This window comes from Amblyraja radiata, chromosome 2, assembly GCF_010909765.2.
Source record: "Amblyraja radiata isolate CabotCenter1 chromosome 2, sAmbRad1.1.pri, whole genome shotgun sequence".
Taxonomy (NCBI): Eukaryota; Metazoa; Chordata; class Chondrichthyes; order Rajiformes; family Rajidae; genus Amblyraja; species Amblyraja radiata.
The window spans coordinates 24,131,085-24,143,984 of NC_045957.1; the positions used below are offsets into that span (position 1 = coordinate 24,131,085).

A 12,900-nucleotide genomic window follows, 5' to 3' on the forward strand; every position below is an offset into this window, starting at 1 on the left:
TCAGACTGGTGTTTGGGGATTTTTTTCTTTATTATAGAGAGAATTCTTATGTCATCAGCTGTGGAGGTCTTCCTTGGCCTGTCAGTCCCATTGCGATTAGTAAGTTCACCAGTGCTCTCTTTCTTCTTAATGATGTTCCAAACAGTTGATTCTGGTAAGCCTAAGGTTTGGCTGATGTCTCTAACAATTTTATTCTTGTTTCTCAGCCTCATAATGGCTTCTTTGACTTTCATTGACACAACTATGATCCTCATGTTGATAAACAGCAATAAAAGTTTCCAAAGGTGATGAAAAAACTGGAGGAAAGTCAAGGTGCTGAGAGCTCTCCTATACCTGCATTAAGGAGGCAATTAAACACACCTGAGCAATAACAAAGACCTGTGAAGCCATGTGTCCCAAACATTATGGTGCCCTGAAATGGGGGGACTATGTATAAACACAGCTGTAATTTCTACATGGTGAAACCAAAATGAAAAAAATACCCTTTAATAAAATCTGACAATGTGCACTTTTTTTTCTATTACAAATCTCAAATTGTGGAGTACAGAGGCAAATAAATAAATGATGGGTCTTTGTCCCAAACATTATGGAGGGCACTGTATGCTAATCCCATTGGCCTTTAGCTGTGTAGTCACTCTAATGGACTTGTAGCCCTTTGTTCTTTCTGGTCCACAACATCCCCAGGGCCCTGTTGTTCACTGTGTATGTTCTCTATTGCTACCACATCCTTCCTGTGAAGCAGCAACCAGTAGTGTGCAAGTGCAGCCAGGCCAATGTTTGAACAGCTGCCACATTACATCCCAACTGTTACACTTAATGCTCCAACCTATGAAGGCAAGCATATCTTTTTTCATCTTTTTATTTTAAAATTTATATTTGTCATGTAGGTAGAAGTATCTGTCTGCTTGCCATTTCTATGACTTGCAATCAGACAGAACATAGAACAGTACAGCACAGTACGGCCCACAATATCTGTGCCAAACATGAACCCATGTCCAAATTTTATCTACCTGCACGTAATCCATATTCTTCCATTCCCTGCATATCCATGTGCCTATCCAAAAGTCTCTTAAATACCACAATTGTATCTGCATCAACCACCACCCCCGGCAGTACATTCCAGGCACCCACCACCTTGTGTGTAAAAATAAAAAATTGTCCCGCACATCTCCTTTAAACTATGTCTGTGGTGAATAACAAGATCCATGTTGATCATGATGTCAAAGCCATTTCTGCTCCTATGTCTTATGATCTTACATTCTTATTAAGTATTGTTTTCTCTGAACCGGTTCATAATTAATGATAAGGCAGTAGACATGAAGAGCTGCTGCTGATTCTTTGGCGCTGTAAAAACAATAAACGAGTTTTCAAGATGCGCCTTCAGTCACTTTCCTAATTGGGTGTCTCCTTGTGTTAGGCATCTGTTTCTGTTTCTACTCAGTGAAGTGCCAAATATATGTAGGTGGAAAGTAAATGAATATCTGCTCTGAGTTATTCTCCAGGCATGTGGTGAAATGTTTGCCAATTTCTCCTCCAGCCTGATGATTTTACTGCCAGTGAGCTGTCCACCGATTACTCATCCTTCTATCCTGTTTCTCCTGGTTCACTGAACTAAACTGAATTTTGGCTTCCTCTATTGTCTTCACTGTCCTAACAAGAGCAATTCCAGTTACCCTTAGCACCCATATAACTGAATTATTTGGTTTTAATAGACTGCAAATATCTCTGATTATAAAAATGAGAAACTCTTGCTGTTGCCTTCATGCTGTTGCGTATGGATGTGCTTATCGATGTCATTGGTGCTTTATTATCACGTACAAATGCACAGGGAATTTGTTTTTGCATATAGTTCAGTAAAGTATTGCCATACCTAAGCATAATCCCCGATTAGCAAATTGTACAAAAATAGTCTTCTGAGCCCACATACAAAATAGCCAAGTTTTCAAGGGCTAGCCCGTACTCTAGGTCTTGTGAGATGTCTCTGGCAAGACACCTACAGCTGCCTTCAAAAAGTTGTGCTCAGCAATTTGAACCAGTGAAACCACAGGGAATGGAGGGATAGGGATCAGGTGCAAGCGGTACTGTCTGCATGCTCTATCTTTCCAAAAGGTCAGGTGAGCTTCAAAACCAAATACTAGTAAAGGACATGTAGGAAGGAACTGAAGATGCTACTTTACACCGAAGTTAGACACAAAATGCTGGAGTAACTCAGCGGAACAGGCAGCATCTCTGGAGAGAACGAATGGGTGACCTTTCAAGTCGGAAGAAGGGTCTCGATCTTAAATGTCATCCATTCCTTCTCTTCAGAGATGCTGCGTGTCTTGCTGAGTTACTCATGCATTTTGTATCTGTCTACTAGTAAAGTACATCGGAAGATGAAGCTATTCCACAAGAGCACAATTGACTGCATTAGAGGTGGGTGGGAGGGTGGTAGAAGGTGGAGGAGAGAAAGTAATTTTTTTAATGAGTTTTCTAGCACTTTTTTAATAAATCCCTCAATATCTTACGATTATTTTCCGCTGCATTGTTCTTAAAATTGTACTAAACAGAACTTATTGCCAATGTTTTTACAGATGTTTGGAATGGAACATGTGTCATAGTCATAAATCATGGAATCAGGCCCTTCGGCCCATCTTGCCCATGCCAACCAACATGCTCCATCTACACGTCCCACCTGCCTCATTTGGCCCGTATCCCTCTAAACCTATACTATCCATGTACCTGTCTGAATGTTTTTTAAATGTTGTGATAGTACCTGCCCCATCTGGCAGCTTGTTACATATATATACCACCCTTTATATTGGAAAAAAAAGTAGCCCCTCAGGTTCCTATTAAAACTTACCCCCCCTCGTCTTAAACCAATGTTGTCTCGTTCATGATTCCCCTACTCTGGGATTGTGTGCATTTACCCTATCTATTCCTATTATGGTCTTGTACACCTCTATAAGATCACCCTTCAATTTCCTGCGCTCCAAGCAATAAAGTCCTTACTCTGGGTGGGAAGATTTCAAAGCACGAGATGCCACACAGATAGAATGTGACTTACTGCTTACGGTATGATCGATCGATTGATCGATTGATTGATTGATTTGATTTGATTGATAGAACAGCATGGAAACGGGGCCTGCAGCCCACTGAGTCCAGACCAACCATCTGCTCGCACTCGTTCTATATTATTCCACTTTCTCACCCACTATTTACACACTCGGGCAATTTATAACGGCCAATTAACCTGCAAACACGCACGTCTTTGGGCTGTGACGAAATTGATACATTTCCAGTCCTCTCTCAAATGTTAGGCACAAGAGTTTAGCAAATAACCATTAAATATGATCAAGTAATATTGGAATTATTTCACATTTATTGTTCTTATTTTATTTAGTGGACAGGAAGCATCTATGGAGGAGAATAGTATACATTTCAGTTTTAAGTTATCGGAATGTTCAGATAGTCATTTGACCCGAGACATTAACTTTCTCTCTTTGCATCCACTGCCTAATTTGCCGAGAATTTTCAGCATTCTATTTTCATCCCAGATTTCTTGTATTTGCAATTATATGATAGGGGAATTATTTTACAATTGAAAACTCTCAGGCATTTATACTGCTACTGTTGGGTTTGGGGTTTCTGATTTTTGTAATCTGCATGCTTCGAACGAAATCTTGGGTCGCACAGTGGCGCAGCTAGTAGAGAGAGCTGTTTCCTCACAGCACCAGCGACCCAGGTTCCTGTCCTCTGATACTCTCTGTGTGGAGCTTGCATGTTCTCCCTATGTCCACGTGGGTTTCTTCTGCCTGCTCTGGTTTCCTCCCACATCTAAAGACGTGCGGTTTTGTAGGTTAATTAGATTACCCCTAGTGTGTAGAGAAAGTGGGATAATATAGAACTAAGGGGCAGCACATGGACAGCACAGTGGTGCAGAGTTGCTGCCTTACAGGGCCAGAGAACTGGGTTCCATCCTGACTACGGTGCTGTCTGCATGGAGTTTGTACGTTCTCCCTGTGACCTTTGGGTTTTCTCCAGGCACTCTGATTTCCTCCCACACTCCAAAGACACATAGGTTTGTAGGCCAATTGGTTTGGTAGAATTGTTAAATTGCCCCTAGCGTGTGTAGGATAGTGGTAGTGTACGAGGTCGGCGCCGAAGGGCCTGTTTCCGTGCTGTGTCTCTAAAATAAGCTAAAGCAGATTAATGTGAACAGTGTGAGAGCAATGTGATCAGGCAGCTAACAACCGAGCATGCATGCTCATAAATCACCATTAACAGATTCTCTAGTGAATTCTGTGCATGTCCAATTTTATGGGTTGGAAGTGGGAAGAGGTATGGAGTTGCTGGTAAAATTATTAAAAATAGATTGCAGTGATTTAAAGGACTTTGGTTTGGCTGCATTTGGAATCCTGTGCGCAGTTCTGGTCGTCCCGTTACAGGAAAGATGTGGAGGCTTTTGAGAGGGTGCAATGAAGTTTACTAGAATAATGCCTTGATTTGAGGGTGTTAGCTACAGGGAGAGGTTGGACAGGTTGGTGAGTACCTGGATTGTGCTGCCGGGGCTGGCGGTGGAGGTAGATTCAATAGCGGCATTTAAGAGACTTTTGGATAGGCACATGGTTATACGGGGAATGGAGGGATGTGGATGGCGAGCAGGCAGGTAAGTGATGGTTTTGACATCAGGTTTGGTACAGACATTGTGTGCCAAAGGGCTGTTCTTGTGCTGTACCGTTCAATGTTATATTCTTGATCTTAAGATCTTCTCTCAGAAGCACCCACCTTATTAATAGAGATGGGTCATCAGCATGGAAGGAATTGCACAGATGGGGATGTTTATTTTTGTCCTGTTCTCTTGCCCTTTTTTTGCAATGAACCTTGATAATGAAAACAGTGCAACGACGTAGGAATCTAACAGATGAGTAAATGTGATACGCAGCACAGACAGTTAAAATAAACTAATATTTACTACTTTCATTTGGAAAGAATATCTCACAACAGTGTTTGAAAAAGAACATACAAAAATGTATCCATCAACCAACAGTGGGTGGCACAGCGGCGCACTGCTGGTGTTAATGCGCAAGAGACCCGGGTTTGATCGTGTCTATGGGTGCGGCTTGTACCATCTCCCTATGGGTTTTCTCCGGGTGCTCCGCTTTCCTCCCACATTCCAAGTACGTGCTGGTTTGTAGGTTAATTACTTTCTGTAAACAGTTCCTGGTGTGAGGGATAGAACTAGTGTACGGGTGATTGCTGGTCGGCTTGGACTCGGTAGGCTAAAGGGCCTATTTCCACCGTTGTATATCTAAAACTAAAATAATTTGCCTAGCTGATTACATCTATTACATTTTATGTACAATGGCCATGAAATGTTTTTATGATGTTTCTACGCTATCTATTTCATAATAAGTAAAAATTAAGTAAATCCTTTGACCAATTCTAGGGGCTCTTCCCTGCTCTGGTTTTGAACCAGCATCTTATCCATGGTAGCAATCAGTTCCATCGATCCTATTCCCAGTGTATTGCTGACCACTTTCATTCCTGGCCCCTGTGCTGTGGACCTGGCACATAGTAAGCAGATTATTTTCCTTGGTTTGGTTGTGATCATCCATCTCCTCAATGACATGTTTTCATTATATCTTGCCTTACAAGTACCCATCACTCACCTCCACTGTTTTCAAACTCTGTGGTATATTGATTTCACTTAAATCAATGTCCATCTTTTCTGCAACTCCATCTTTCAGTCTCCAATTGACTTAACATTCCTGTCAGTCCTGAAGCAGGTTTCGGGTTCCTATTAAATCTTTCCTCACTCACCTTAAACCTATGTCCTCTGGTTCTTGATTCCACTACTCTGGGTAAAAGACTCTGTGCATTCACTCTATCTATTCCTCTCATGATCTTATACAGCTCTATAAGATCACCCCTCATCCTCCTGTGCTCCAAGGAATAAAGTCCCATCCCCGTGAAATCTGTAACCATGATAGTTGCGATGTTTTTGTTTGAAAGTTTCATCGATATTGAGAAAGATCCAGCACAACATCAACTCTTCATTTTAGGTGGACCTACTTCACTGTGATGAAACGTTTAATACTTTAGTTTTAGTTTTCATGATACAGCACAGAAACAGGCGTTGCAGCCCACCGAGTCCTTGCTGACCAGCAACACCAGTACATTAGCACTAACCTTAACCCTACGCACTCGGGGCAATTTACAATCTTTACCAAAGCCAATAAACCTACAAACCTGCATGTTTTTGGAGTGTGAGAGGAAATCGGAGCACCAAGGGAAAACCCATGCGATCACGGGGAGAACGTACTAACTACATACGGACAGCACCTATAGTCGATCGAACCCGGGTCTCTGGCGCTGTAAGGCAGTAACTCTACCGCTGCACCACTATGCTGCGCAACTTGTCAGGGGTTATGGGGAGAAGGCAGGAGAATGAGGTTGAGAGGGAAAGATAGATCAGCCATGATTGAATGGTGTAGTCGACTTGATGGGCCGAATGGCCTAATTCTGCTCCTAGAACATGAATTTGTCAAAGTATATTTGTAGAAAATCACACTCTAAATCCCATTCCTTTGCAGCCTGGTCCTTTTATTAACACGAGCTCTTCAATCTCTGAAGACCCAAAAACATCTCAAAAAGAATGCGTGGTTTCACTCAACTAATTGTAGAGTGATGAGCTGCATCAGTCATGAATTTATGGTGTTCACTTCATGGCCAATTCATTGTATTGTGAATGATTATGCCAAATATTTTTTACTCTTTCCATCACCCCACTCCTGTCTAATGGAAACTTTCCACTGTACCTCGGTACACGTGCCAATAAACTAAACTTAACTGAAACATTGATTAACATTTGTTGACAAATGTTGATCAAGAATCAGAGGACATGGATTTAAAGTGAGGGGGGAAACATTTAATAGGAACCTGACGGGCCACTTTTTTACACAAAGGGTGGTGGGTGTATAGAATAAGATGCCGGAGGAGGTAGTTGAGGCAGGTACTATCACAACGTTTAAAAGACATTTGGGCAGGTACATGGATAGGATAGGTTTAGAAGGATATGAACGCAGGCAAGTGGGACAATGTAGATGGGACATGTTGGTCAGAATGGGCGTTGGGCTGAAGGGCCTGTATCTACGCTGTATTATTCTATGGTTACCTAAGACTCTGTTAAGTTACAAGGTCACAGCAGACAATTACAGGTGGGGTGGGTGGTTGTAGTGCAGAAGGCGGAAACAGAGCAGATACTAATGCAGCACAGTGGCCCAGCGGTAAAATTGCTGCCTTACAGCACCAGAGACCTGGGTTTGATCCTGACTATGTGTGCTGTCTGTACGGTGTTTGTAGGTCTCCTCTGTGACCTTGTGGGTTTTCTCCAAGTGCTCCAGTTTCTTCCCACACTCCAAAGACATACAGGTTTGTAGATTAATTGGCTTCTGTAAATTGTCTCTAGTGTGTATGATAGTGCTGGTGTAGGCAGTAATTGCTGGCTGGCGTGGACTCGTTGAGCCGAAGGGCCTGTTTCCATGCTGTATCTAAAGTAAATAATACTAATATTCCTGTTGACAGCAGTTCAAATGTTACATATACCTGGTGAGTTGTTAAATTCTAGTAGAAGATAAGACAGACTTGGATTGTTTTTTCTGGAGCATCAGAGCCTGAGGGGGTGACCTGGTATAAATGTATAAAATTATGAGGCATAGATAGGATAGATAATCAAAGTCTTTATCCCAAAGTGGAAAGGTGTTTGTTGCAGCAGGGTACAATTATTGAAAGTTGCTTGAGGGAACAACCCTGAAGAAGGGTCTCGACCCGAAACGTTGCCTATTTCCTTCGCTCCATAGATGCTACCTCACCCTCTGAGTTTCCCCAGCATTTTTGTCCACCTGAGGGAACAACAGTCAGGTATATAGCTATGGAAGTGCAAAACATTTAACAACGCATTGAAGCATTTCCCTTGGCTTGTAACCTCTGGAGATGGAGTATTTATTTATTTATTTATTTATTGTTTCTACTTTCTTTTGTCACGTATCTTCCTCCAGGCAAGAAAGAGATTAGAAATCTGCCCACAGACCTCTTCTCTATCAACAGCTTGTGTAGCTTGAATGGATGTCTTTCTTACTCCAACTCGCTGCTGAGTAGGAATTAATTTAGTTTAGAGATGCAGCATGGAAACAGGACCTTCGGCCCACTGAGTCCGTGTCAACCATCATCATAGAGTCACACAGCGTGGAAGCAGGCCCACCTGCCCATACTGACCAACATGACCCACCTAAACTGGTCCCACCTGCCAGCGCTCAGCCCATAGTCCTCTTGTTCTATGTTATGAGACTTTCACATCCATTCCATTAGGAGTAATTTACAGAGGCCAATTAACCTACAATCACCCACGTCTTTGGGATGTGAGAAGAAACTGGAGGACCCGGAGGAAACGTACGCGATCACGTGCAAACTCCATACACTGACAGCACCCGAGGTCAGAATTGAACCTGGCGCTGTGAGGTAGCAGCTCTACCAGCTGTGAGGTAAAGCATTATTTGTGTGAGCTGCTGATTTTTGCCCGCTGGAGTCTTGCCATCATGTGTGAACCTAAACCAGAATGTCACCCATCTATTTAAGTTCAAATTTAAAGATGGTATTTAGTGATTAAATGGAAACGCTCCAAAACAATAGGTTTCTGCAACCTCAATATGTCAAGCTTCATATTTTGTCTGCCCGTAAGTTATAGCAATTGCAATATAACCATGGCTCATTCACACTGTTAGTCCTTGTGGTAGAGGATCTGGGAATGGTTCCAATTAGAGGAATGCAATCAGGAGTTTGAACATCACAGGTCCATTTTTCCGGTTTCATTAGACATGCTGCTTATGGAGTGGTAAAGTATACAGGGTGTGAAAATCAGGAGGTTCTGTTTTTTTGTCATATCAATGCTTTTGGATTAATTTTTAACCATTAATAGTGCTTGAATTTTTCACTTTTGTTTCAATTAATTGCAGCTAAAGTGAGTGCTTAATGTGAAGGAAAATTGTGCATTAGTTTTTAAGAACATTAATTGTACTCATTTACATCAAAATACATACAGCCCATTTTGTTAAAATAAAAGAAGTTCTCAATTCAAAATGGTGCAGCTGGTAGAGCCGCTACCTCACAGCGCCAGAGACTCTGGTTCAATCCTGACCTCGGGTGCTGTCCGTATCGAGTTTACACGTTCTCCCCGCGACCCCGTGGATTTACTCCACATGCTCCAGTTCCAGACAACATGCGTGTTCGTTCATCAATTTTGTTCTTAAAGGACATAAACTGACATAAACTCAGTGGTCAGGAAGCATCTCTGGAGAAGATGGATAGGTGACACTTTGGGTTGGGAACCTTCTTCAATCAGGGTTTCCTGGCACGAAACGTCACCTTTCCACGTTTTCCAGCAACACTGCCTGAGCCGCTGAATTACTCCAACATTTTGTGTCCTTTTGTGTAAACCAGCATCTGCATTTCTTATTTCTACATTTATTTCCTTTCCTTCGTTCCTGTTTGAATTTATTAGAAAATTATGATTTGAATATCTGTGAAGAATTGAATTAAATCCTTGAGATTGACTGATAAGTAATGATTGTAAATTTGGAAGACTTCTAACCGTCCTGTGAGTTCCACTGATGTTGCTGCTCTAAGTACAGTCTCTTGTACGCACAGGCACTCCTCGATTTACGTAAAAGGTGATTTATGTAAACGCGCACTTGTATAAGCTACGTAATTATTAAACCCCACTGCTCAGTGTCTGAGTTGCATGCCTGGGGAGACTATTGCGGCCGTCTCTACAAGCCAGTCAGCTGGTCTTGTGGGAGTTCCCTCATGGTTTCTGCATCGGAGCTTCCCCCCTATGGTCTCCCCTTCTCCCTCTCCCTGCTCCCCTCGCCAGAGCTCCTCCCATGGTCCCTGCGTCGGAGCTCACATGTGGTCCCCACTGGTACTACAGAGTAAGAATTGTAAATTTACACGAGCACAGTAACAGTACCATTTCCGACATATACAAACATCTGACATACGCAACGGTCCGCGTGACATTACCCTTACGTAAACCGAGGAGCGTCTATAGTTCAAAGTTTGATCCCCACTTGTTCTCCAAACCCATGGGCTCGTTGTTTATCCAAGAGTTATCCTGAAAAAAATTGTGATGATCTTCGCAAGTTCACTAGAATTAATAGACCAAAACAATTACCAAAAAATAGATGGAGAGAAATGTTTATCAGTAACTATACACGGCACATTATTAATGGAGTGTTTTGTGTAATATGAATGTGCTGTCATGTGAAAACATAAAACATGCACCTGTAGCAAGATTGAGATTTAAAGATTGCTAGTTACTCCAGCTTTAATTTCCTGTAATGAATTTCTGTGCAACAGTGCTGACTAATCAAGTAGAATATGCAATTAAAAATTGTAATGAGTAAAATAGCGAAGGATCAATTTATCTTGTCTTGAAAATGGCTGACTGGACACGTTACAGTCTCAATCCCCTGATGATTTAGGTATTCTTATATTATTCTGCTGGACCTGTGATTATTGCAGTATAAAAGCACTACAAGGTTTAGTTCAGAGAGACAGCATGGAAACCGGCTCTTTGGTCCACTAAGTCCACGTCGACCGTCGATCACACGTTCTCACTAGTTCTATAGTTCCCCCACATTCTCATAGACTCCTTTACGGAGGTCAATTAACCTACAAACCCTCACGCCTTTGGGATGTGGGAGGAAACCGGAGCACCCGGAGGAAAACCACGCTGTCACCGGGAGAATGTGCGTACTCCACACAGACGGCACCCAAGGTCAGATTCAAACCCAGGTCTCTGGTGGTATGAGACACAGCTCTACACTATGCCTGTTTGGGTCCCTGATAGTAATGCTTCTGGTTGTTGTTCCATTACAGGAAGGATGTGGAGGCTTTAGACAGGGTGCAGAGGAGGTTTACCAGAATGATAGCTGGATTAAGGAGTATTAGCTCCAGGGAGAGGTGGGACAGACTTGAATTGTTTTCCCTAGAATGCCGGAGGTTGAAGGGAGACCTGATAAAAGTATATAAAATGATGCGAGGCATTGATAGTGTAGACTGATAGAACCTTTATCCTAGGATGGATTGACAAATATTAGAGGGTATTGCTCTGAGGTGAAAGGGCCAAATTTTAAAAGAGTTGTGCAGGATGGGGGTTTTTTATACAGATGGTGGGGAGTGCCTGGAATGCGCTGCCAGGGGTGGTGGTGGAGGCAGATACAATAGTGGCATTTAAGAGACTTTTGGATAGGGACATGGATATACAAGGAATGGAGGGATGTGGATGATGAGCAGGCAAGTAAGAGTTAGTCTTGGCATCATGATCGCACAGGCACTGTGGGCTGAGGGGTCTGTTCCTGTGCTATACTATTATGCTCTATAAAAGATTTTAACTATCCTGTGCTGCAGCCTCCTGCTTCTCTGCATCTATTCAGCATCGGCACTTTGATGTTGAATTGACTGAAACAACAGTCTGAATTATTCACGACTAAATTTCGACTGTGGTGCAGACAACTTGAACAGTCGTTGCATTAATCCAGCCAAATTTCTATTTTAATTTAATAACAAAATAACCTGCATTTATTCATTTATGTATTTGATCGCAAAGGGTTCGGGTTAGGGCAAGGGAAATGGCAGAGTTTGATTGAGATAAAGCTTGGAGGAAATGCTACTGTTACTGTGCTAACTGAACAAAACAAGTTACCTGTTGGGTCATTCCCATTTATTAACATGTTAACTATGTTGCTGTTAACCACAGATCAGCTCGTGCCCTTTGTGTGTTTCTTTCCCCAAAGCCTGTGAGTTGACTTTTTTCTCTCTCTCTCTCTCTCTCTCCTTCTCATTTCAGTGGGCCGCATTGTCTTTGAATTATTTTCAGATGTCTGCCCCAAGACCTGTAAGAATTTCCACTTTCTCTGCACAGGTATGTTATGAAGTTACCTTTGGATAACAATTAGTGTTTAAAAACCATCAGCCGTGAAAATGGGTTGTTCAGAAAACACAGGAACAACACAGCAACTTTCAAGGAATTAAAGAAGAAAATAATTGGTGTATATACTCAGTTATGATAAAATGATCTTTTAATCTTGTTCCTTTAAATGAATGTTAACTAATATGTGTTCAGCATTTTTGTCTTTAATTATGACTTTTTCCCCTGCTCTCGTAGAGGGATTGTGGATGGGGGGGGGGGGGGGGGGGGGGGGAAGATAAATCTTCACCCTTTTTCCAAACCAAGGGTGGTGGGTATGCGGGATGAACTGCCGGAGGATATGGTAGAGGTGGGTAAAATTACAGTGTTTAGACAGGTACATGGATAGGAAAGGTTTAGAGGGGTAAGGGCCAAACGCAGGCAGGTGGGACTGGCGTAGATGGGTAATCTTAGTCAGTATATGTAACTTGGGCTGAAGGACCCTCTTTCTGTGCTGGTAGAGGTGGGTACAATTACAGTTTAAAAATCATTTGGACAGGTACATGGATAGGAAAGGTTTAGCGGGATACGGGCCAAACGCTGGCAGCTGCGACAAGTGTAGATGGCGCATCTTGGTTGGCATGGGTAGGTTGGGCTGAAGGGCCTGTTTCTGTGGGGCTGACTGACTATGTAGTAGAGGTGGGTCCAATTACAGTCTTATTAAATAAAAAACCATTTTGCATAGAAAAGGTTTAGAGGGATATGAGCCAAAGAGAGACAAATGCGCCGAGCTCAGGTAGGTAACTTGGTCGGCCTTGGTGGATACCTGGGCCAAAGAGCTTGTTTCTATGGTGTATCGCTCTCTGACTCGCTCATTTGTCTATGGGGAGCACAAAAGCTTTAACTAACCTGCGGGCTTCCCTGCCAACATTATTGATAGTCACTGCTGCTCG

The 12,900-nt window shown here is 42.5% G+C and overlaps 1 protein-coding gene across 6 annotated transcripts in view; it reads left to right on the forward strand.

Moving 5' to 3' along the window:
• The window catches only part of nktr (natural killer cell triggering receptor), a 148,144-nt gene that overhangs the window by 65,928 nt on the left and 69,316 nt on the right, over window positions 1–12,900 (forward strand). For all 6 annotated transcript variants that reach the window (XM_033043316.1, XM_033043287.1, XM_033043296.1 and 3 more), the window contains one exon: window positions 11,888–11,962. In XM_033043316.1, the coding sequence (XP_032899207.1) occupies window positions 11,888–11,962 (75 nt within the window). Of the gene's footprint in view, window positions 1–11,887; window positions 11,963–12,900 lie in introns of those variants that run through there.